Below are 27,219 nucleotides of genomic sequence, written 5' to 3'. Positions count from 1 at the left end.
ACTGTAGCTACACTGATACTGTGAGTACCTAAATACTCTCTTACTCAGTACCCCCAAGATACTCACAGAACTAGGTACTCACCAGGTACTTACTGTAGCTACACTGATACTGTGAGTACCTAAATACTCTCTTACTCAGTACCCCAAGATACTCACAGAACTAGGTACTCACCAGGTACTTACTGTAGCTACACTGATACTGTGAGTACCTAAATACTCTCTTACTCAGTACCCCCAAGATACTCACAGAACTAGGTACTCACCAGGTACTTACTGTAGCTACACTGATACTGTGAGTACCTAAATACTCTCTTACTCAGTACCCCCAAGATACTCACAGAACTAGGTACTCACCAGGTACTTACTGTAGCTACACTGATACTGTGAGTACCTAAATACTCTCTTACTCATTACCCCAAGATACTCACAGAACCAGGTACTCACCAGGTACTTACTGTAGCTACACGGATACTGTGAGTACCTAAATACTCTCTTACTCAGTACCCCAAGATACTCACAGAACCAGGTACTCACCAGGTACTTACTGTAGCTACACTGATACTGTGAGTACCTAAATACTCTCTTACTCAGTACCCCAAGATACTCACAGAACCAGGTACTCACCAGGTACTTACTGTAGCTACACTGATACTGTGAGTACCTAAATACTCTCTTACTCATTACCCCAAGATACTCACAGAACCAGGTACTCACCAGGTACTTACTGTAGCTACACTGATACTGTGAGTACCTAAATACTCTCTTACTCAGTACCCCCAAGATACTCACAGAACTAGGTACTCACCAGGTACTTACTGTAGCTACACTGATACTGTGAGTACCTAAATACTCTCTTACTCAGTACCCCAAGATACTCACAGAACCAGGTACTCACCAGGTACTTACTGTAGCTACACTGATACTGTGAGTACCTAAATACTCTCTTACTCAGTACCCCAAGATACTCACAGAACCAGGTACTCACCAGGTACTTACTGTAGCTACACTGATACTGTGAGTACCTAAATACTCTCTTACTCATTACCCCAAGATACTCACAGAACCAGGTACTCACCAGGTACTTACTGTAGCTACACTGATACTGTGAGTACCTAAATACTCTCTTACTCAGTACCCCAAGATACTCACAGAACCAGGTACTCACCAGGTACTTACTGTAGCTACACGGATACTGTGAGTACCTAAATACTCTCTTACTCATTACCCCAAGATACTCACAGAACCAGGTACTCACCAGGTACTTACTGTAGCTACACTGATACTGTGAGTACCTAAATACTCTCTTACTCAGTACCCCCAAGATACTCACAGAACTAGGTACTCACCAGGTACTTACTGTAGCTACACTGATACTGTGAGTACCTAAATACTCTCTTACTCAGTACCCCAAGATACTCACAGAACCAGGTACTCACCAGGTACTTACTGTAGCTACACTGATACTGTGAGTACCTAAATACTCTCTTACTCAGTACCCCCAAGATACTCACAGAACCAGGTACTCACCAGGTACTTACTGTAGCTACACTGATACTGTGAGTACCTAAATACTCTCTTACTCATTACCCCAAGATACTCACAGAACCAGGTACTCACCAGGTACTTACTGTAGCTACACTGATACTGATACCTAAATACTCCCCCTATACTCACTAATTACTCAGCCACTACTCACTGTTGCTCTTCCTACAGGGCAGATCTGAGGAACACTGAACTACCCCCCACCCTTCCCTGATACTCAGGGTTCCAGCACTTACGCCTGGATGGACTCGGTGACTGAGCCAATCTGGTTGACCTTTAGGAGCAGGCAGTTACAGGCCTTTTGCTCCACCCCCTTCTGGATCCTTTTTGGGTTGGTGACAGTCAGATCGTCCCCCACAATCTGGATATCGACGCTGCTCAGGAAGCTCTTCCATGTGTCCCAGTCGTCCTGGTCAAAAGGGTCCTCTATGGAAACCACTGAAAGAGGCGGAGTCTTATTATTGGCTGTGTGGGAGGGGCACCACAGCTTCTTCTGTCACCCTGCAGGGGGAGGGGCAGACCCACAGCTCTGTCACTATGTCACCCTGCAGGGGGCGGGGCAGACTCACAGCTCTGTCATTGTGTCACCCTGCAGGGGGCGGGGCAGACTCACAGCTCTGTCACTGTGTCACCCTGCAGGGGGCGGGGCAGACTCACAGCTCTGTCATTGTGTCACCCTGCAGGGGACGGGGCAGACTCACAGCTCTGTCACTGTGTCACCCTGCAGGGGGCGGGGCAGACTCACAGCTCTGTCATTGTGTCACCCTGCAGGGGGCGGGGCAGACTCAGAGCTCTGTCTGTGTCACCCTGCAGGGGGCGGGGCAGACTCACAGCTCTGGCTGTGTCACCCTGCAGGGGGAGGGGCAGACTCACAGCTCTGGCTGTGTCACCCTGCAGGGGGAGGGGCAGACTCACAGCTCTGTCTGTGTCACCCTGCAGGGGGAGGGGCAGACTCACAGCTCTGTCTGTGTCACCCTGCAGGGGGCGGGGCAGACTAACAGCTCTGTCTGTGTCACCCTGCAGGGGGCGGGGCAGACTCACAGCTCTGTCTGTGTCACCCTGCAGGGGGCGGGGCAGACTGGTGGTGGGAGGGGCGAGTGTTTTCCTTACCAGGATAAGATTTAATGAAGCTCTTGTACAAGTCTCCCAGTTTCTCGCCACTGATGTAACGATTTGGATCATCTGGAGATTTAAAGTCCAAGTCGTACTTTCCCTTGCGGTAAAACTCGGAAGCAGCGACATCCATCCCAATAACGATCTTATCGGGGTACCCGGCCTTCTCTATGGCAGCTTTCAGCAGCTCCAGCGCTACAGCCACGAGAGAGAGGTTGTCATTCCCCATCCATCTGCCCCCCAACTTCTACCCCTCACTGTCTGTCCTTATCCATCTGCCCCCCAACTTCTACCCTCACTGTCTGTCCTTATCCATCTGCCCCCCAACTTCTACCCCTCACTGTCTGTCCTTATCCATCTGCCCCCCAACTTCTACCCCTCACTGTCTGTCCTTATCCATCTGCCCCCCAACTTCTACCCCTCACTGTCTGTCCTTATCCATCTGCCCCCCACTTTCTACCCCTCACTGTCTGTCCTTATCCATCTGCCCCCCAACTTCTACCCCTCACTGGTCTGTCCTTATCCATCTGCCCCCTAACTTCTACCCCTCACTGTCTGTCCTTATCCATCTGCCCCCTAACTTCTACCCCTCACTGTCTGTCCTTATCCATCTGCCCCCTAACTTCTACCCCTCACTGTCTGCCCTTATCCATCTGCCCCCCAACTTCTCCCCCTCACTGGTCTGTCCTTATCCATCTGCTCCCCAACTTCTACCCCTCACTGTCTGCCCTTATCCATCTGCCCCCAACTCTCCCCCCTCCACTGGTCTGTCCTTATCCATCTGCTCCCCAACTTCTACCCTCACTGGTCTGTCCTTATCCATCTGCCCCCCTAACTTCTCCCCCTCACTGGTCTGTCCTTATCCATCTGCCCCAACTTCTACCCCTCACTGGTCTGTCCTTATCCATCTGCCCCCCAACTTCTCCCCCTCACTGGTCTGTCCTTATCCATCTGCCCCCCAACTTCTCCCCCTCACTGGTCTGTCCTTATCCATCTGCCCCCCAACTTCTACCCCTCACTGTCTGTCCTTATCCATCTGCCCCCCAACTTCTACCCCTCACTGGTCTGTCCTTATCCATCTGCCCCCAACTTCTCCCCCTCACTGGTCTGTCCTTATCCATCTGCCCCCCAACTTCTCCCCTCACTGGTCTGTCCTTATCCATCTGCCCCCCAACTTCTACCCCTCACTGTCTGTCCTTATCCATCTGCCCCCCAACTTCTACCCCTCACTGGTCTGTCCTTATCTATCTGCCCCCAACTTCTACCCCTCACTGTCTGTCCTTATCCATCTGCCCCCCAACTTCTACCCCTCGCTGGTCTGTCTTTATCCATCTGCCCCCCAACTTCTCCCCCTCACTGTCTGTCCTTATCCATCTGCCCCCCAACTTCTCCCCCTCACTGGTCTGTCCTTATCCATCTGCCCCCCAACTTTTCTCCCCCTCACTGGTCTGTCCTTATCCATCTGCCCCCCAACTTCTACCCCTCACTGGTCTGTCCTTATCCATCTGCCCCCAACTTCTACCCCTCACTGGTCTGTCCTTATCCATCTTGCCCCCAACTTCTACCCTCACTGGTCTGTCCTTATCCATCTGCCCCCCAACTTCTACCCTCACTGGTCTGTCCTTATCCATCTGCCCCCCAACTTCTACCCCTCACTGTCTGTCCTTATCCATCTGCCCCCCAACTTCTACCCCTCACTGGTCTGTCCTTATCCATCTGCCCCCCAACTTCTCCCCCTCACTGGTCTGTCCTTATCCATCTGCCCCCCAACTTCTCCCCCTCACTGGTCTGTCCTTATCCATCTGTCCCCCAACTTCTCCCCCTCACTGGTCTGTCCTTATCCATCTGCCCCCCAACTTCTACCTCTCACTGGTCTGTCCTTATCCATCTGCCCCCCAACTTCTACCCCTCACTGGTCTGTCCTTATCCATCTGCCCCCAACTTCTACCCCTCACTGGTCTGTCCTTATCCATCTGCCCCCTACACTTCTACCCCTCACTGGTCTGTCCTTATCCATCTGCCCCCAACTTCTACTCTCACTGGTCTGTCCTTATCCATCTGCCCCCCAACTTCTACCTCTCACTGGTCTGTCCTTATCCATCTGCCCCCCAACTTCTACCCCTCACTGGCTATCCTTATCCATCTGCCCCCTAACTTCTACCCCTCACTGGTCTGTCCTTATCCATCTGCCCCCTAACTTCTACCCCTCACTGTCTGTCCTATATCCATCTGCCCCCCAACTTCTAACCCCTCACTGTCTGTCCTTATCCATCTGCCCCCCCAACTTCCACCCCTCACTGGTCTGTCCTTATCCATCTGCCCCCAAACTCTTCCCCCTCACTGGTCTGTCCTTATCCATCTGCCCCCAACTTCTCCCCTCACTGGTCTGTCCTTATCCATCTGCCCCCCAACTTCTACCCCTTCACTGGTCTGTCCTTATCCATCTGCCCCCCCAAACTTCTCCCCCTCACTGGTCTGTCCTTATCCATCTGCCCTCCCAACTTTCCCCTCACTGGTCTGTCCTTATCCATCTGCCCCCCAACTTCTCCCCTCACTGGTCTGTCCTTATCCATCTGCCCCCAACTTCTCCCCTCACTGGTCTGTCCTTATCCATCTACTTCTACCCCTCACTGGTCTGTCCTTATCCCATCTGCCCCCCAACTTCTACCCCTCACTGGTCTGTCCTTATCCAATTACTGCCCCCCCAAACTCTTCCCCCTCACTGTCTTGTCCTTATCCATCTGCCCCCCAACTTCTACCCCTCACTGGTCTGTCCCCCATCCATCTGCTCCCCAACTTCTACCCCTCACTTGGTCTGTCCTTATCCATCTGCCCCCTAACTTCTACCCCTCACTGGTCTGTCCTTAATCCATCTGCCCCCTAACTTCTTACCCCTCACTGGTCTGTCCTTATCCATCTGCCCCCCAACTTCTCCCCCTCACTGGTCTGTCCTTATCCATCTGCCCCCCAACTTCTCCCCCTCACTGGTCTGTCCCTTATCCATCTGCCCCCCAACTTCTCCCCCTCACTGGTCTGTCCTTATCCATCTGCCCCCCTAACTTCTACCCCTCACTGGTCTGTCCTTATCCATCTGCCCCCAAACTCTTCCCCCTCACTGGTCTGTCCTTATCCATCTGCCCCCAACTTCTCCCTCACTGGTCTGTCCTTTATCCATCTGCCCCCTAACTTCTACCCCTCACTGGTCTGTCCTTATCCATCTGCCCCCCAACTTCTACCCCTCACTGGTCTGTCCTTATCCATCTGCCCCCCAACTTCTACCCTCACTGGTCTGTCCCCATCCATCTGCTCCCCAACTTCTACCCCTCACTGGTCTGTCCTTATCCATCTGCCCCCTAACTTCTACCCCTCACTGGTCTGTCCTTATCCATCTGCCCCCTAACTTCTACCCCTCACTGGTCTGTCCTTATCCATCTGCCCCCCAACTTCTCCCCCTCACTGGTCTGTCCTTATCCATCTGCCCCCCAACTTCTCCCCCTCACTGGTCTGTCCTTAATCCATCTTCCCCCCAACTTCTCCCCCTCACTGGTCTGTCCTTTCCATCTGCCCCCCTACTTCTACCCTCACTGGTCTGTCCTTATCCATCTGCCCCCCCAACTTCTTACCCCTCACTGGTCTGTCCTTATCCATCTGCCCCCCAACTTCTCCCCCTCACTGGTCTGTCCTTATCCATCTTCCCCCCAACTTCTACCCCTCACTGTCTGTCCTTATCCATCTGCCCCCCAACTTCTACCCCTCACTGGTCTGTCCTTATCCATCTGCCCCCCAACTTCTACCCCTCACTGGTCTGTCCTTATCCATCTGCCCCCCAACTTCTCCCCTTTACTGGTCTGTCCTTATCCATCTGCCCCTAACTTCTACCCCTCACTGTCTGTCCTTATCCATCTCCCCCCAACTTTCACCCCTCACTGTCTGTCCTTATCCATCTGCCCCCCAACTTCTCCCCCTCACTGGTCTGTCCTTATCCATCTTCCCCCAACTTCTACCCCCACTGTCTGTCCTTATCCATCTGCCCCCCAACTTCTACCTCTCACTGGTCTGTCCTTATCCATCTGCCCCCCAACTTCTTACCCCCTCACTGGTCTGTCCTTATCCATCTGCCCCCCTAACTTCTCCCCCTCACTGGTCTGTCCTTATCCATCTGCCCCCAAACTTCTCCCCTCACTGTCTGTCCTTATCCATCTGCCCCCCAACTTCTCCCTCACTGGTCTGTCCTTCCTCCCCCCAACTTCTCCCCCTCACTGGTCTGTCCTTATCCATCTGCCCCCCAACTTCTACCCCTCACTGGTCTGTCCTTATCCATCTGCCCCCTAACTTCTACCCCTCACTGCTCTGTCCTTATCCATCGCCCCCCCAACTTCTCCCCCTCACTGGTCTGTCCTTATCCATCTGCCCCCCAACTTCTACCCCTCACTGGCCCTTACTTCCCAATTCCCCACTTACCCTCGTTGTTCTCCAGGATATTGGGGGCAAAGCCCCCCTCATCCCCCACGTTGGTGGCATCTTTGCCGTACTTGGCCTTTATGACGGCCTTCAGGTTATGGTAGACCTCGGCGCCAATGCGCATGGCCTCGTGGAAGGTGGCCGCCCCGACCGGTAGGATCATGAACTCCTGCATGGCCAGCTTGTTCCCCGCGTGGGACCCTCCGTTGATGACATTGAAGGCCTGGGAAAGGGGCACAGTGGGGGGGAGAGAACAAAAAGTGGGGAGGTTAGTGGTAAGGAAGAGCCAATAGCAAACACCCAAAGAACAAGCCAGGACTCGTTAGGTCAGGGTTGGGGGAGGGGCTTATGAACAGCCAATGGGCATGTGCCATGAATGGGTGCCACATTTCCATAAGGAAGGGGGAGCCCTAGGGGCAATGGCACTCACCGCTCCTGTATCGGGGGCACGAGGAAGGCGGGCAGAACGTTAGAGCAGCTCCTTCATCAAACCCCACCCACATTCACCAACCGTTCCCCACCCGGTACCTGCCCTGTGGGTAACTGCCCTGTGGGTACCTGCCCTGTGGGTAACTGCCCTGTGGGTACCTGCCCTGTGGGTACCTGCCCTGTGGGTAACTGCCCTGTGGGTAACTGCCCTGTGGGTAACTGCCCTGTGGGTAACTGCCCTGTGGGTAACTGCCCTGCTCATGCCCCGCTCATGCCCCCCCCCCGCCATACAGGGATGTGAGGGCCCATGCACAATGCCCCACCCAGTGTCACAGTGCAAAACAAAAAGGGCACAACTGCCAACCTTGCAAAGCAATCAGTGTAAGTACTGTAGGAAGGCAGACTGGGGGTGCCAGGACAGGGTGCCAGACTGGGGGTGCGAGGTCAGGGGTGCCAGGACAGGGTGCCAGACTGGGGGTGTCAGGACAGGGGTGCCAGACTGGGGGTGCCAGGACAGGGGTGCCAGGACAGGGTGCAAGACTGGGGGTGTCAGGACAGGGGTGCCAGGACAGGGGTGCCAGGACAGGGTGCCAGACTGGGGGTGCCAGGACAAGGTGCCAGACTGGGGGTGCCAGGACAGGGTGCCAGACTGGGGGTGCCAGGGACCAGACCAGACTGGGGTGCCAGGACAGGGTACCAGACTGGGGTGCCAGGACAGGGGTGCCAGGACAGGGTACCAGACTGCTGCCAGGACAGGGTGCAAGACTGGGGGTGTCAGGACAGGGGTGCCAGGACAGGGGTGCCAGGACAGGGGGTGCCAGACTGGGGGTGCCAGGACAAGGTGCCAGACTGGGGGTGCCAGGACAGGGTGCCAGACTGGGGTGCCAGGACAGGGTACCAGACTGGGGTGCCAGGACAGGGTACCAGACTGGGGGTGCCAGGACAGGGTGCCAGACTGGGGGTGCCAGGACAGGGTGCCAGACTGGGGGTGCCAGGACAGGGTACCAGACTGGGGGTGCCAGGACAGGGGTGCCAGAACGGGGGTGCCAGGACAAGGTGCCAGACTGGGGGTGCCAGGACAGAGTGCCAGACTGGGTGCCAGGACCAGGGTGCCAGACTGGGGGTGTCAGGACAGGGGTGCCAGGACAGGGGTGCCAGGACGGGGGTGCCAGGACAGGGTGCCAGACTGGGGGTGCCAGGACAAGGTGCCAGACTGGGGGTGCCAGACTGGGGGTGCCAGGACAGGGTGCCAGACTGGGGTTACCAGGACAGGGTGCCAGGACAGGGGTGCCAGAACGGGGGTGCCAGGACAAGGTGCCAGACTGGGGGTGCCAGGACAGAGTGCCAGACTGGGGGTGCCAGGATGGGGGTGGGCAGGGGACACACAGGGACCCACTTACTGGCACTGGCAGGATGAGCTCTTTGTTCCCAGCTAAGTCAGCGATGTGTTGGTACAGGGGGATGCCTTTCTCTGCGGCACCAGCCTTGCACACAGCCAATGACACACCCAGGATGGCGTTAGCTCCAAACTTGGCTGCAGGGGGAGGAGACACAGGTTCCACGGTAAGAGAGATATTAATAATAATAACTTCCCCCTTCAGCCTCATAACTGGTTCCTGCCCCACCCAGTGTCCGTCCCACAATAACTTCCCCCTTCAGCCTAATAACTGGTTCCTGCCCCACCCAGTGTCCGTCCCACAATAACTTCCCCCTTCAGCCTAATAACTGGTTCCTGCCCCACCCAGTGTCCGTCCCACAATAACTTCCCCCTTCAGCCTAATAACTGGTTCCTGCCCCATCCAGTGTCCGTCCCACAATAAATTCCCCCTTCAGCTGGTTCCTGCCCCACCCAGTGTCCGTCCCACAATAACTTCCCCCTTCAGCCTCATAACTGGTTTTTGCCACCCACCCAGTGTCCGTCCCACAATATCTTCCCCCTTCAGCCTCATAACTGGTTCCTGCCACCCACCCAATGTCCATCCCACAATAGCTTCCCCCTTCAGCCTCATAACTGGTTCCTGGCACCCACCCAGTGTCCATCCCACAATAGCTTCCCCCTTCAGCCTAATAACTGGTTCCTGCCCCATCCAGTGTCCGTCCCACAATAACTTCCCCCATCAGCCTAATAACTGGTTCTTGCCACCACCCAGTGTCCGTCCCACAATAGCTTCCCCCTTCAGCCTAATAACTGGTTCCTGCCCCATCCAGTGTCCGTCCCACAATAACTTCCCCATTCAGCCTAATAACTGGTTCCTGCCCCACCCAGTGTCCATCCCACAATAACTTCCCCCTTCAGGCTCATAGCTGGTTCCTGCCCCACCCAGTGTCCATCCCACAATAACTTCCCCCTTCAGCTGGTTCCTGCCCCATCCAGTTTCCATCCCACAATAACTTCCCTGTTCAGCCTCATAGCTGGTTCCTGCCCCACCCAGTGTCCGTCCCACAATAACTTCCCTGTTCAGCCTAATAACTGGTTCCTGCCCCACCCAGTGTCCATCCCACAATAACTTCCCCCTTCAGCTGGTTCCTGCCCCATCCAGTTTCCATCCCACAATAACTTCCCTGTTCAGCCTCATAGCTGGTTCCTGCCCCACCCAGTGTCCGTCCCACAATAACTTCCCTGTTCAGCCTCATAGCTGGTTCCTGCCCCACCCAGTGTCCGTCCCACAATAACTTCCCTGTTCAGCCTAATAACTGGTTCCTGCCCCACCCAGTGTCCATCCCACAATAACTTCCCCCTTCAGCCTAATAACTGGTTCCTGCCACCCACCCAGTGTCCATCCCACAATAACTTCCCCCTTCAGCCTAATAACTGGTTCCTGCCACCCACCCAGTGTCCGTCCCACAATAACATATATAGGTACCCAAGGGGCCACCCTAGGCCTATATAGAAAACACAGCCCTGATGCTGACATAGACTAATGTCTCACAAATGCCCCATGTTCCCATCCATAAAGGCATGGGTTTATCTGAAGCCCCGCCCCCTGTAATGGCCCAAGGTGCCTTATTGCACTTACACTTATTCTCCGTCCCATCCAGCTCCAGCATCACTTTGTCGATCTTCTCTTGTTCCACAACACTGAGTTTCTGGGAAGGTGCAAATGGGGGTGATTTAGGGCCACAGACACATTCTGCCTATCCTGAGTGTCACCACCAGGGGGAGCACTGCATTACACTCCCAGTAGGGCAGAGTTATATAAAGCTAATGCTGTTCATCGTGTCTCCGCCCACTTCTATTGATCTGCTCATGTGACCTGGCTTCTCACCACAGTCTCCCTTCCCCTGATTGGCTGGAACACCTTACCTTCTCCAGCAGGGCTGGGACAATAGTCTTGTTGATATGATCCACAGCCTTCAGGACACCTGGGACACATAGAGAGGAGATTAATAGGGACTCAGGGAATAATGGCCCATATATAGCAATAACAATGGCCGACCAGCGTATCCCCCATAATTCCATGCAGCCATCATTAACTTGCCCCAAGAGTCTGACCTTTGCCCAGATAGCGGGATTTGTCTCCGTCCCTCAGTTCCAGAGCCTCATATATCCCTGTGGAGGCTCCGCTGGGCACAGCCGCCCGGAACAGACCTACATAATGACAGACATATCAGCGGCCAATCATAAGGAAGGAGCCTTATCACCCCAGCTGGGGTTTACTTACCCTTTGCTGTATACAGGTCAACCTCCACAGTTGGGTTCCCCCTGGAGTCCAGGATCTCCCTGGCATGGATCTTCAGGATGGACATTGTGTCTGTGAGAGAGGAGGGACTTGGTCACTACAGGTCTATATGCGCCAACCATGGTGCCAAGGTACTTAGTGACCCACCCTGGCATCAGCCATAGTAACTCTATAATGGTACCGGGCACCTCTGCCCTGGTAACGATCCCGCCAGTCTCTATAATGGTACCGGGCACCTCTGCCCTGGTAACGATCCCGCCAGTCTCTATAATGGTACCGGGCACCTCTGCCCTGGTAACGATCCCGCCAGTCTCTATAATGGTACCGGGCACCTTTGCCCTGGTAACGATCCCACCAGTCTCTATAATGGTACCGGGCACCTGTATTGTGTATGCCCCCCACTCTGTATAGCAGTACTGAGTACCTGTATGTGTATGCCCCACTCTGTATAGCAGTACTGAGTACCTGTATGTGTATGCCCCACTCTGTATAGCAGTACTGAGTACCTGTATGTGTATGCCCCACTCTGTATAGCAGTACTGAGTACCTGTATGTGTATGCCCCACTCTGTATAGCAGTACTGAGTACCTGTATGTGTATGCCCCACTCTGTATAGCAGTACTGAGTACCTGTATGTGTATGCCCCACTCTGTATAGCAGTACTGAGTACCTGTATGTGTATGCCCCACTCTGTATAGCAGTACTGAGTACCTGTATGTGTATGCCCCACTCTGTATAGCAGTACTGAGTACCTGTATGTGTATGCCCCACTCTGTATAGCAGTACTGAGTACCTGTATGTGTATGCCCCACTCTGTATAGCAGTACTGAGTACCTGCTGCTGGAGCAGATATGGGCGGGGCTATTAGCCATCACAGGGAGTTGGTGGGTGGGGCAATATTAATAGCTCCTCTAAAATTCACCGAGGGCAGAGAAAGGGCAGATAAATATAGTACGAGCCAAAGGGCAAAGCAGAACCTCGTCCCATCAGTACCTGCCCCACAGCCCCCCCGAACTACTGATCTGCCCCACAGCCCCCCGAACTACTGATCTGCCCCACAGCCCCCCCGAACTACTGATCTGCCCCACAGCCCCCCTGTACTACTGATCTGCCCCACAGCCCCCCTGTACTACTGATCTGCCCCACAGCCCCCCTGTACTACTGATCTGCCCCACAGCCCCCCTGTACTACTGATCTGCCCCACAGCCCCCCTGTACTACTGATCTGCCCCTCAGCCCCCCTGTACTACTGATCTGCCCCACAGCCCCCCTGTACTACTGATCTGCCCACAAGCCCCCCTTTACTACTGATCTGCCCCACAGCCCCCTGTACTACTGATCTGCCCCACAGCCCCCCCTTGTACAACTGATCTGCCCCACAGCCCCGCTGTACTACTGATCTGCCCCACAGCCCCCCTGTACTACTGATCTGCCCCACAGCCCCCCTGTACAACTGATCTGCCCCACAGCCCCCCTGTACAACTGATCTGCCCCACAGCCCCCCTGTACAACTGATCTGCCCCACAGCCCCCCTGTACAACTGATCTGCCCCACAGCCCCCTGTACTACTGATCTGCCCCACAGCCCCCCTGTACTACTGATCTGCCCCACAGCCCCCCTGTACTACTGATCTGCCCCACAGCCCCCCTGTACAACTGATCTGCCCCACAGCCCCCCTGTACAACTGATCTGCCCCACAGCCCCCCTGTACAACTGATCTGCCCCACAGCCCCGCTGTACTACTGATCTGCCCCACAGCCCCCCTGTACTACTGATCTGCCCCACAGCCCCCCTGTAGTACTGATCTGCCCCACAGCCCCCCTGTACTACTGATCTGCCCCACAGCCCCCCTGTACTACTGATCTGCCCCACAGCCCCCTGTACTACTGATCTGCCCCACAGCCCCCCTGTAGTACTGATCTGCCCCACAGCCCCCTGTAACTACTGATCTGCCCCACAGCCCCCCTGTACTACTGATCTGCCCCACAGCCCCCCTGTACTACTGATCTGCCCCACAGCCCCCCTGTAGTACTGATCTGCCCCACAGCCCCCCTGTAGTACTGATCTGCCCCACAGCCCCCCTGTACTACTGATCTGCCCCACAGCCCCGCTGTACTACTGATCTTGCCCACAGCCCCCCGTGTACTAATGATCTGGCCCACAGCCCCCCTGTAGTACTGATCTGCCCCACAGCCCCCCGTACAACTGATCTGCCCCACAGGCCCCCTGTACTAATGATCTGCCCACAGCCCCCCTGTACTACTGATCTGCCCCACAGCCCCGCTGTACAACTGATCTGCCCCACAGCCCCCCTGTACAACTGATCTGCCCCACAGCCCCCCTGTAGTACTGATCTGCCCCACAGCCCCCCTGTACTACTGATCTGCCCCACAGCCCCCCTGTACTACTGATCTGCCCCACAGCCCAATGGGCATACCATACAGACTTACCTGTGTCTCGGTGGCGGAGTGGACGGCTGAGTGGGTGCCTGAGTGGGCGGCTGAGTGGGTGCCCGAGTGTGCCCAGCCTGCCCAGCTGCCCCTTATATAGCCCCAGGCTGCCCTGTTAGTAAGAGGGGGGCTGGAGGAGGAGCCATGGGGGGCCCATCCATCATCCCATTTCCATTGTAAACTCCGTCAGCTTGGCCTTTACTGTCTCCCAAAGTAGCTGCACAGACTGGAACGGGGCCGTGGCACGGGGTACCCACCTCTACTGGGCAAAATAGGTGCCCTGTGTGGGGGCATTAGAGTGCTGATGTGTTAGTGCCCCGTGTGGGGGCATTAGAGTGCTGCTGTTAGTCCCCGTGTGGGGGCATTAGAGTGCTGATGTGTTAGTGCCCTGTGTGGGGGCATTAGAGTGCTGATGTGTTAGTGCCCCGTGTGGGGGCATTAGAGTGCTGATGTGTTAGTGCCCTGTGTGGGTGCATTAGAGTGCTGATGTGTTAGTGCCCTGTGTGGGTGCATTAGAGTGCTGATGTGTTAGTGCCCTGTGTGGGTGCATTAGAGTGCTGATGTGTTAGTGCCCTGTGTGGGGGCATTAGAGTGCTGATGTGTTAGTGCCCTGTGTGGGGGCATTAGAGTGCTGATGTGTTAGTGCCCTGTGTGGGGCATTAGAGTGCTGATGTGTTAGTGCCCGTGTGGGGGCATTAGAGTGCTGATGTATTAGTGTCCTGTGCTGGGGGCATTAGAGTGCTGATGTGTTAGTGCCCTTAGTGGGGGCATTAGAGTGCTGCTGTTAGTGGCCCCGTGTGGGGGCATTAGAGTGCTGATGTGTTAGTGCCCTGTGTGGGGGCATTAGAGTGCTGATGTGTTAGTGCCGTGTGGGTGCATTAGAGTGCTGATGTGTTAGTGCCCCGTGTGGGTATATTAGAGTGCTGATGTGTTAGTGCCCTGTGTGGGGGCATTAGAGTGCTGATGTGTTAGTGCCCTGTGTGGGGGCATTAGAGTGCTGATGTGTTAGTGCCCCGTGTGGGTGTATTAGAGTGCTGATGTGTTAGTGCCCTGTGTGGGTGCATTAGAGTGCTGATGTGTTAGTGCCCTGTGTGGGGGCATTAGAGTGCTGATGTGTTAGTGCCCTGTGTGGGTGTATTAGAGTGCTGATGTGTTAGTGCCCTGTGTGGGTGCATTAGAGTGCTGATGTGTTAGTGCCCTGTGTCGGGTGCATTAGAGTGCTGATGTGTTAGTGGCCCTGTGTGGGTATATTAGAGTGCTGATGTGTTAGTGCCCTGTGTGGCCTGCATTAGAGTGCTGATGTGTTAGTGCCCTGTGTGGGTATATTAGAGTGCTGATGTGTTAGTGCCCTGTGTTGGTGCATTAGAGTGCTGATGTGTTAGTGCCCTGTGTCGGGGCATTAGAGTGCTGATGTGTTAGTGCCCTGTGTGGGTATATTAGAGTGCTGATGTGTTAGTGCCCTGTGTGGGTGCATTAGAGTGCTGATGTGTTAGTGCCCTGTGTGGGGGCATTAGAGTGCTGATGTGTTAGTGCCCCGTGTGGGGGTATTAGAGTGCTGATGTGTTAGTGCCCTGTGTGGGGCTAGAGTGCTGATGGTTAGTGACCCTGATGTGTGTGAATTAGAGTGGTTAAGTGCCCTGTGTGGGGGCATTAGAGTGCTGATGTGTTAGTGCCCTGTGTGGGGGCATTAGAGTGCTGATGTGTTAGTGCCCTGCGTGGGGGCATTAGAGTGCTGATGTGTTAGTGCCCCGTGTGGGCATTAGAGTGCTGATGTGTTAGTGCCCTGTGTGGGGGCATTAGAGTGCTGATGTGTTAGTGCCCTGTGTGGGGGCATTAGAGTGCTGATGTGTTAGTGCCCTGTGTGGGGGCATTAGAGTGCTGATGTGTTAGTGCCCTGCGTGGGGGCATTAGAGTGCTGATGTGTTAGTGCCCCATGTGGGTGCATTTCTAATGGGGGGGAAAACAAATCGGGTCCCACCAGGGGGCAAGTCCCTGTGATACCTGGGGCCCACATAGAGCACAAATCTGTGGGTCCCTGAAATTGCCCCTGTTTTATCAGATTTACCACAACTATTGCACAGCTCAGAGCTACAGGGGTAGGAGCATTTTACCCTCTACAGTGTCCTCACCTGGTATCACCCAAACCCTTCCTGTGCCCCCCATTCACTTGGTATCACCCAAACTCTTCCTGTGCCCCCCATTTACTTGGTATCACCCAAACTCTTCCTGTGCCCCCCCATTCACTTGGTATCACCCAAACTCTTCCTGTGCCCCCCATTCACTTGGTATCACCCAAACTCTTCCTGTGCACCCGCCCCATTCACTTGGTATCACCAAACTTCCTGTTGCCCCCATTCACTTGGTATCACCCAAACTCTTCCTGTGGCCCCCATTCTTTGGTATCACCCAAACTCTTCCTGTGCCCCCATTCACTTGGTATCACCCAAACTCTTCCTGTGCCCCCCATTCACTTGGTATCACCCAATCTTCCTGTGCCCCCCCCATTCACTTGGTATCACCCAAACTCTTCCTGTGCCCCCCATTCACTTGGTATCACCCAAACTCTTCCTGTGCCCCCCATTCACCTGGTACCACACACCACCCTCCCGATGCCCCCATTCACCTGGTATCACCCAAACCCTTCTGGTATCACCCAACCCTTCCCATGCCCCCAATTCACCTGGTATCACCAAACCTTCCCATGCCCCCATTCACCTGGTATCACCCAAACCCTTCCCATGCCCCCAATTCACCTGGTCATCAGCCAAACCCTCCCCATGCCCCCAATTCACCTGGTATCACCAACCCCCCCATGCCCCCCATTCACCTGGTATCACCCAAACCCTCCCCATGCCACCATTCACCTGGTATCACCCAAACCCTCCCATGCCCCCCATTCACCTGGTATCACCCAAACCCTTCCCATGCCCCCCATTCACGCATGTATCACCCAACCCCTTCCCATGCCCCCAATTCACCTGGTCATCACCCAAACCCTTCATGCCCCATTCACCTGGTATCACACCCCCATGCCCCCATATCACCTGGTATCACCCAAACCCTTCCCATGCCCCCATTCACCTGGTATCACCCAAACCCTCCCCATGCCCACATTCACCTGGTATCACCCACCTCCCCATGGCCCCCCATTCACCTGGTATCACCCAAACCCTTCCATGCCCCCCATTCACCTGGTATCACCCAAACCCTCCCCATGCCCCCCATTCACCTGGTATCACCCAAACCCTTCCCATGCCCCCCATTCACCTGGTATCACCCAAACCCTTCCCATGCCCCCAATTCACCTGGTATCACCCAAACCCTTTCCATGCCCCCCATTCACCTGGTATCACCCAAACCCTCCCCATGCCCCCCATTCACCTGGTATCACCCAAACCCTCCCCAATGCCCCACATTCACCTGGTATCAACCCAACCCTTTCCATGCCCCCAATTCACCTGGTATCACCCAAACCCTCCCATGCCCCACATTCACCTGGTATCACCCAAACCCTTCCCATGCCCCTTTCACCTGGTATCAGCCAACCCTTCCCATGCCCCCCATTCACCTGGTATCAGCCAAACCCTCCCCATGCCCCCCATTCACCTGGTATCACCCAACCTCCCATGCCCCCCATTCACCTGGTATCACCCAAACCTCCCCATGCCCCCATTCAGCTGGTATCACCCAAACCCTCCCCATGCCCCCATTCACCTGGTATCACCCAAACCCTTTCCATGCCCCCAATTCACCTGGTATCACCCAAACCTTCCCATGCCCCCCATTCACCTGGTATCACCCAAACCCTCCCCATGCCTCCAATTCACCTGGTATCACCCAAACCTTCCCTATGCCCCCAATTCACCTGTATCACCCAAACCATCCCCATGCCCCCAATTCACCTGGTATCACCCAAACCATCCCCATGCCCAATCACCTGGTATCACCCAAACCCTCCCCATGCCCCCAATTCACCTGGTATCACCCAAACCCTCCCCATGCCCCCAATTCACCTGGTATCACCCAAACCCTTCCCATGCCCCCCATTCACCTGGTATCACCCACCTTCCCATGCCCCCATTTCCCTGGTATCACCCAAACCCTCCCCATGCCCCCCATTCACCTGGTATCACCCAAACCCTTCCCATGCCCCCCATTCACCTGGTATCACCCAAACCCTCCCCATGCCCCCAATTCACCTGGTATCACCCAAACCCTTCCCATGCCCCCCATTCACCTGGTATCACCAAAACCCTTCCCATGCCCCCATTCACCTGGTATCACCTAAACCCTTCCTGCCCCCCCATTCACCTGGTATCACCCAAACCCTTCCCATGCCCCCAATTCACCTGGTATCACCCTAACCCTCCCCATGCCCCCCATTCACCTGGTATCACCCAAACCCTTCCCATGCCCCCAATTCACCTGGTATCACCCAAACCATCCCCATGCCCCCCATTCACCTGGTATCAGCCAAACCTTTCCCATGCCCCCAATTCACCTGGTATCACCCAAACCCTCCCCATGCCCCACATTCACCTGGTATCACCCAAACCCTCCCCATGCCCCCCATTCACCTGGTATCACCCAAACCCTTCCCATGCCCCATGTCACCTGGTATCACCCAAACCCTCCCCATGCCCCCCATTCACCTGGTATCACCCAAACGCCTTCATGCCCCCCATTCACCTGGTATCACCCAAACCCTTTCCATGCCCAATTCACCTGGTATCACCCAAACCCTTTCCTGCCCCCCATTCACCTGGTATCACCCAAACCCTCCCCCATGCCCCCCATTCGACCTGGTATCACCCAAACCCTCCCCATGCCCCACATTCACCTGGTATCACCCAAACCCATTCCATGCCCCCTTTCACCTGGTATCAGCCAAACCCTTCCCATGCCCCCCATTCACCTGGTATCAGCCAACACCTTCCCATTGCCCCCCATTCACCTGGTATCAGCCAAACCCTCCCAATGCCCCCCATTCACCTGGTATCACCCAAACCCTCCCCATGCCCCCCATTCACCTGGTATCACCCAAACCCTCCCCATGCCCCCCGTTCAGCTGGTATCACCCAAACCCTCCCATGCCCCCCATTCACCTGGTATCACCCAAACCCTTTCCTGCCCCCATTCACCTGGTATCACCCAAACCCTTCCCATTGCCCCCATTCACCTGGTATCACCCAAACCTCCCATAGCCCCAATTCACCTGGTATCACAAACCCTGCCCATGCCCCAAATTCACCTGGTATCACCCAAACCATCCCCATGCCCCCAATTCACTGGTATCACCCAAACCATCCCCATGCCCCCAATTCACCTGGTATCAGCCAAACCTCCCCATGCCCCCAATTCACCTGGTATCACCCAAACCCTCCCCATGCCCATTCACCTGGTATCACCCAAACCCTTCCATGCCCATCCATTCACCTGGTATCACCCAAACCCTTCCCATGCCCCCATTCACCTGGTATCACCCAAACCCTCCCCAGCCCCCATTCACCTGGTATCAGCCAAACCTTTCCCATGCCCCCAATTCACCTGGTATCACCAAACCCTCCCACCCCATGCCCCCCATTCACCTGGTATCACCCAAACCCTTCCCATGCCCCCCATTCACCTGGTATCACCTAAACCCTCCATGCCCCCATTCACCTGGTATCACCAAACCTTCCCATGCCCCCAATTCACCTGGTATCCCCTAACCCTCCCCATGCCCCCCATTCACCTGGTATCACCCAAACCCTCCATGCCCCAATTCACCTGGTATCACCCAAACATATGACCATTCACCTGGTATCAGCCAAACCTTTCCCCATGCCCCCAATTCACCTGGTATCACCAAACAATCCCAGCCCACACATTCACCTGGTATCACCCAACCCTCCCCATGCCCCCCCTTTGCCTCTGGTATCACCCAAACCCTTCTACAGCCCCCATTCACCTGGTATCACCAAACCCTCCCCATGCCCCCCATTCACCTGGTATCACCCAAACCCTTCCCATGCCCCATTCACCTGGCCAACCTTTCCATGCCCCAATTCACCTGGTATCACCCAAACCCTTTCCATGCCCCATTCACCTGGTATCACCAAACCTCCCCATGCCCCCCATTCACCTGGTATCACCCAAACCCTCCCCATGCCCACATTCACCTGGTATCACCCAAACCCTTTCCATGCCCCCCATTCACCTGGTATCAGCCCAACCTTCCATGCCCCCCATTCACCTGGTATCAGCCCTTCCCATGCCCCCATTCACCTGGTATCAGCCAAAACCCTCCCCATGCCCCCCATTCACCTGGTATCACCCAAACCCTCCCCATGCCCCCCATTCACCTGGTATCACCCAAACCTCCCATGCCCCCCATTCAGCTGGTATCACCCAAACCCTCCCATGCCCCCCTTCACCTGGTATCACCCAAACCCTTTCCATGCCCCCAATTCACCTGGTATCACCCAACTTCCATGCCCCCCATTCACCTGGTATCACCCAAACCCTCCCGCATGCCCCAATTCACCTGGTATCACCCAAACCCTCCCCATGCCCCCCATTCACCTGGTATCACCCAAACCATCCCCATGCCCCATTCACTGCTGGTATCACCCAAACCATCCCCATGCCCCAATTCACCTGGTATCACCCAAACACTTCCCATGCCCCCATTCACCTGGTATCACCACACACCCTCCCATGCCCCAATTCACTGGTATCAACCCCACCTCCCATGCCCCCAATGTCACCTGGTAATCACCCACACAACCTTCCATCAACGCCCATTCACTGGTTAATCACCCAAACCCTTCCCATCCGCCCACACATTCATCCTGGTATTCGCCAAACCCCCATGCCGCCCGATTCACCCATAGATATCAGCGCAGAACCTTTCCGATGCTCCCAATTCAACCTGTATCCCCACCTCACCATGCCCCATTCACTCAGGTATCACCAAACCCTGTCCCATGCCCCCCCATTCACTCCCACCTGGTATCAACCTAAACCCTTCCATGCCCGCCACATTCACACTGGTACAATCACCAAACCTTCCCATGCCCCAAGTTTCACTGTATCTAATAACGCCTCCCCTGCCCCCATTCACCTGGTATCAACCAAACCCTTTCCATGCGCCCCCATTCAGCCTGGTATACTGTAAACTCCTTTCCCATGCCCCATTCACCTGGTATCACTATAACCCTTCCCAGTAAGGCCCCATTCACGCATAGAGATATCGACGAACCCTTCCCATGGCCAATCGGACCTGTATACCCCTAACCTCCCCATGCCCCCATTCATACCTGGTATCGACCCAAACCCTTCCCATGGCCCCCCATCTCACCTGGTGAACCGCCTAAACCCTTCCATGCCCCCCATTCCCTGGTATCAGCCAACCTGTTCCATGCCGCCCATTCACCCCGCGATACCTCGACCTCAACACCCTTCCATGCCCCTTCACCTGGTAGGTCACCAACCCTTCCCATGCCCCCCATCAGCTGGTATCACCCAAACCCTTCCCATGCCCCATTCACCTGGTATCAACCCAAACCCTTCCATGCGCCCCCCATATAGAGATATCACGCAACTCCCATGCCCCACCATTCACCTGGTATCAGCCAACCTTTCCCATGCCACACACCCATTACCTGGTATCTCACCCCAACTCACCAATCCGCCCCCATCTCACTGGCTCCAATACCAACCTTCCCATGCCCCCATCCTGGTAATCACCTAAACCTTCCCATGCCCCCCCATTCCCTGGTATCCCCCCACCCAAACCTTCCCATGCCCCCATTCCTGGTATCACTCAAACCTTCGCATCGCCACGCCCAATTCACCTGTATTACCTAACCTCCCATGCCCACACTCTCACTGGTATCACAACCTTCGCATCCCCCCATTCACCACTGGTTTACCACACATCTCCCATTTTGAGCCCCCCATTCAACGCTGGTATCAACCTAAACCCTTCATGCGCCCATTTTCTACTCTGTAAGCCTACTCTCTCCCCATGCCCCATTTCACCTGGTATCGACCATTACCCTGCCCCCATCACTCTGGTTCCCCAAACCCTCCCAGGTGCCCCTTCACTCTGGTACACCCAGACCCTGGTCGCCATGCCCCCAATTCACTCTTGGTATCTAGCCCTAACCCTCCCTCATGCCTGCTCCCCTTCACCTGGTATCACTCCGCCAAACCTCCCATGCCCCCATTCAATGGTATCACCCAAACCCTCTCCCATTGCCCCCTTCACCTGGTTCACCCCAAACCCTCCCATGTGCCCCCTCTGTACAGGCACATAAGGATTAGACCGAGAGGGCTAGTAATCTGGGGTGCAGGGGGTTGTACATGGAACAGGAAGCTCAGTAGGTCCAGCCGGCGGTATGGTGGCCCTTAGCGGCGGCCCTCGAGTATCGTGCTGGGCTGAGCTGTGGGGGTCGGAAGAGAAGCAGTGCCATTACGGTCTAGGCAACTGTGTGGCCCTGCCCGCCTCCGCGCGCCTCACCAGTAACGGCCCCTCTGCTTCCGTGAGCCTTCCAAGGGCATTACTCATTCTAAAGATATACCCTTGTCGTTTACCCGCGGCCTCGGATGAGGCGGAGGGGCCCGGGTTGACACTCAGTGCCTTAAAGGAGAGTAAATATAACTGTCTGCACTGCTCCCCATGGGTCCCTTCAGCCTCCTCCCTCCTCAACCCCCCTCCCGGTCCTCCAGTCTGCTGAGTCCAGCTGGGTATTTTTTGTTTTTCCCATATCATATATACATCTACTGTAACTGTATAATATTAGGCAAGATGTACCCCCATGCTTTCCCCCAGCCCCCCCTGCACAGTGTAACCCATTCATATATGCACATAATGTAACTGTATAATATATAGGCACAGATATACGTCCCCATCTTTCCGCTCCCCCGCCCCCCCCACTGTCACAGTGTAACCCCATATCATATATGCACATAATGTAACTGTATATATATAGGCACAGATATACCCCCCATCTTTCCCAGCCCCCCCCCCCACTGTCACAGTGTAACCCCCATATCATATATGCACATAATGTAACTGTAATAATATATAGGCAGCAGATATCCACACTTTCCCCAAGCCGCCCCACGTCAGGTGTAACCCATACATAATGCAACATAATGTAACTGTATTATATATAGGCCGATATACCCCATCTTTTCCCCCAGCCCCCCCCACTGTCACAGTGTAACCCCATATCATATATGCACATAATGTAACTGTATAATATATAGGCACAGATATACCCCCCCATCTTTCCCAGCCCCCCCCCACTGTCAAGTGTAACCCCATATCATATATGCACATAATGTAACTGTATAATATATAGGCACAGATATACCCCCCATCTTTCCCAGCCCCCCCCACTGTCACAGTGTAACCCCATATCATATATGCACATAATGTAACTGTATAATATATAGGCACAGATATACCCCCATCTTTCCCCAGCCCCCCCCGCGTCACAGTGTAACCCCATATCATATATGCACATAATGTAACTGTATAATATTAGGCACAGATATACCCCCATCTTTCCCCCAGCCCCCCCCCACTGTCACAGTGTAACCCCCATATCATATATGCACATAATGTAACTGTATAATATATAGGCACAGATATACCCATCTTTCCCAGCCCCCCCCCACTGTCACAGTGTAGCCATATCATATATGCACATAATGTACTGTATAATATATAGGCACAGATATACCCATCTTTCCCCCGCCCCCCCACTGTCACAGTGTAACCCATATCATATATGCACATAATGTAACTGTATAATATATAGGCACAGATATACCCCCATCTTTCCCCCAGCCCCCCCCCCCCCACTGTCAAGTGTAACCCCATATCATATATGCACATAATGTAACTGTATAATATATAGGCACAGATATACCCCCCATCTTTCCCCCCCCCCCCCCACTGTCACAGTGTAACCCCATATCATATATGCACATAATGTAACTGTATAATATATAGGCACTGATATACCCCCATCTTTCCCCCCCCCCCCCACTGTCACAGTGTAACCCATATCATATATGCACATAATGTAACTGTATAATTATAGGCACAGATATACCCCCATCTTTTCCCCAGCCCCCCCCACTGTCACAGTGTAACCCCATATCATATATGCACATAATGTAACTGTATAATATATAGGCACAGATATACCCATCTTTCCCCAGCCCCCCCCACCACTGTCACAGTGTAACCCCTATCATATATGCACATATGTAACTGTATAATATATAGGCACAGATATACCCCATCTTTCCCCCCCCCCACTGTCACAGTGTAACCCCATATCATATATGCACATAATGTAACTGTATATATATATAGGCACAGATATACCCCATAGCCCCCCCCTGTCACAGTGTAACCCCATATATATATGCATAATGTACTGTATAATATATAGGCACAGATATACCCCCATCTTTCCCCAGCCCCCCCACTGTCACAGTGTAACCCCATATCATATATGCACATAATGTAACTGTATAATATATAGGCACAGATATACCCCCCATCTTTCCCCCGCCCCCCCCTGTCACAGTGTAACCCATATCATATATGCACATAATGTAACTGTATAATATATAGGCACAGATATACCCCATCTTTCCCCCAGCCCCCCCCCACTGTCACAGTGTAACCCCATATCATATATGCACATAATGTAACTGTATAATATATAGGCACAGATATACCCCATCTTTCCCCCCCCCCCACTGTCACAGTGTAACCCCATATCATATATGCACATAATGTAACTGTATAATATATAGGCACAGATATACCCCCATCTTTCCCCAGCCCCCACTGTCACAGTGTAACCCATATCATATATGCACATAATGTGTATAATATATAGGCACAGATATACCCCCCATCTTTCCCCCCCCCCCCACTGTCAAGTGTAACCCCCATATCATATATGCACATATGTAACTGTATAATATATAGGCACAGATATACCCCCATCTTTCCCCCAGCCCCCCCACTGTCACAGTGTACCCCCATATCATATATGCACATAATGTAAACTGTATAATATATAGGCACAGATATACCCCCATCTTTCCCCCCCCCCCACTGTCACAGTGTAACCCCATATCATATATGCACATAATGTAACTGTATAATATATAGGCACAGATATCCCCCCATCTTCCCCCCCACTGTCACAGTGTAACCCCCATATCATATATGCACATAATGTAACTGTATAATATATAGGCACAGATATACCCCATCTTTCCCCCCCCCCCCACTGTCACAGTGTAACCCCCATATCATATATGCACATAATGTAACTGTATAATTATATAGGCACAGATATACCCCCCATCTTTCCCCCCCCCCCCCCACTGTCACAGTGTAACCCCATATATATATGCACATAATGTAACTGTATATATATAGGCACATATACCCCCCATCTTTCCCCCCCCCACTGTCACAGTGTAACCCCCATATCATATATGCACATAATGTAACTGTATAATATATAGGCACAGATATACCCCCATCTTTCCCCCAGCCCCCCCCCCCCACTGTCACAGTGTAACCCCATATCATATATGCACATAATGTAACTGTATAATATATAGGCACAGATATACCCCATCTTTCCCCCCCGCCACTGTCACAGTGTAACCCCCATATCATATATGCACATAATGTAACTGTATAATATATAGGCACAGATATACCCCCATCTTTCCCCCCCCCCCCCCACTGTCACAGTGTAACCCCATATCATATATGCACATAATGTAACTGTATAATATATAGGCACAGATATACCCATCTTTCCCCAGCCCCCCCCACTGTCACAGTGTAACCCCCATATCATATATGCACATAATGTAACTGTATAATATATAGGCACAGATATACCCCCCATCTTCCCCCCCCCCCTGTCACAGTGTAACCCCCATATCATATATGCACATAATGTAACTGTATAATATATAGGCACAGATATACCCCCCCATCTTTCGCCCCCCCCCACTGTCACAGTGTAACCCCTATCATATATGCACATAATGTAACTGTATATATATAGGCACAGATATACCCCCATCTTTCCCCCCCCCACTGTCACAGTGTAACCCCCATATCATATATGCACATAATGTAACTGTATAATATATAGGCACAGATATACCCCCATCTTTCCCCAGCCCCCCCCCCACTGTCACAGTGTAACCCCCATATCATATATGCACATAATGTAACTGTATATATATAGGCACAGATATACCCCCATCTTTCCCCCAGCCCCCCCACTGTCACAGTGTAACCCCCATATCATATATGCACATAATGTAACTGTATAATATATAGGCACAGATATAACCCCCATCTTTCCCCCCCCCCCACTGTCACAGTGTAACCCCATATCATATATGCACATAATGTAACTGTATAATATATAGGCAGAGATACCCCCCATCTTTCCCCCCCCCCCCACTGTCACAGTGTAACCCCCATATCATATATGCACATAATGTAACTGTATAATATATAGGCACAGATATACCCCCCATCTTTCCCCCCCCCCCACTGTCACAGTGTAACCCATATCATATATGCAATAATGTAACTGTATAATATATAGGCACAGTATACCCCCTCTTTCCCCCCCCCCCCCCACTGTCAAGTGTAACCCCCATATCATATATGCACATAATGTAACTGTATAATATATAGGCACAGATATACCCCATCTTTTTCCCCCCCCCCCACTGTCACAGTGTAACCCCCATATCATATATGCACATAATGTAACTGTATAATATAGGCACAGATATACCCCCCATCTTTCCCCCCCCCACTGTCACAGTGTAACCCCATATCATATATGCACATAATGTAACTGTATAATATATAGGCACAGATATACCCCCATCTTCCCCCCCCCCACTGTCACAGTGTAACCCCTATCATATATGCACATAATGTAACTGTATAATATATAGGCACAGATATACCCCCCATCTTTCCCCCCCCCCGCACTGTCACAGTGTAACCCCCATATCATATATGCACATAATGTAACTGTATAATATATAGGCACAGATATACCCCCCATCTTTCCCCCCCCCCCACTGTCACAGTGTAACCCATATCATATATGCACATAATGTAACTGTATAATATATAGGCACAGATATACCCCCCATCTTTCCCCCGCCCCCCCACTGTCACAGTGTAACCCCATATCATATATGCACATAATGTAACTGTATAATATATAGGCACAGATATACCCCCATCTTTCCCCCCCCCCCCACTGTCACAGTGTAACCCCATATCATATATGCACAAATGTAACTGTATAATATATAGGCACAGATATACCCCCATCTTTCCCCCCCCCCCCACTGTCACAGTGTAACCCCCATATCATATATGCACATAATGTAACTGTATAATATATAGGCACAGATATATACCCCATCTTTCCCCCCCCCCCCCACTGTCACAGTGTAACCCCC

The 27,219-nt window shown here is 53.4% G+C and overlaps 2 protein-coding genes across 4 annotated transcripts in view; both read right to left on the bottom strand.

The window, feature by feature from the left end:
* Positions 1-1,772, bottom strand: part of LOC116409848 — a 3,371-nt gene extending 1,599 nt beyond the window's left edge. The window contains exon 1 of the mRNA XM_031899583.1: positions 1-1,772. This exon is cut by the window's left edge and continues 1,316 nt beyond it. The gene's annotated coding sequence lies outside the window, so the exon portion shown is untranslated.
* Positions 1-13,783, bottom strand: part of eno3 (enolase 3 (beta, muscle)) — a 21,322-nt gene extending 7,539 nt beyond the window's left edge. For 2 of the 3 annotated variants that reach the window (XM_031897988.1, XM_031897986.1), the window contains exons 1-9: positions 13,675-13,783; positions 11,208-11,297; positions 11,039-11,134; positions 10,850-10,908; positions 10,563-10,632; positions 8,946-9,079; positions 7,117-7,339; positions 2,653-2,850; positions 1,779-1,980 (exon numbers count right to left, since the gene is read on the bottom strand). In XM_031897988.1, coding sequence (XP_031753848.1) covers positions 1,779-1,980; positions 2,653-2,850; positions 7,117-7,339; positions 8,946-9,079; positions 10,563-10,632; positions 10,850-10,908; positions 11,039-11,134; positions 11,208-11,292 — 1,067 coding nt within the window. In that variant the 5' untranslated portion in view covers positions 11,293-11,297; positions 13,675-13,783. 3 annotated transcript variants of the gene reach the window in all.
* Positions 13,784-27,219: the final 13,436 nt, after the last annotated feature.

The sequence above is a fragment of the Xenopus tropicalis genome, chromosome 3 (genome assembly GCF_000004195.4).
Source record: "Xenopus tropicalis strain Nigerian chromosome 3, UCB_Xtro_10.0, whole genome shotgun sequence".
Lineage (NCBI taxonomy): Eukaryota > Metazoa > Chordata > Amphibia > Anura > Pipidae > Xenopus > Xenopus tropicalis.
The sequence above is the reverse complement of the archived record's forward strand: the minus strand, read 5'-3'. Positions and strand labels throughout refer to the sequence as shown.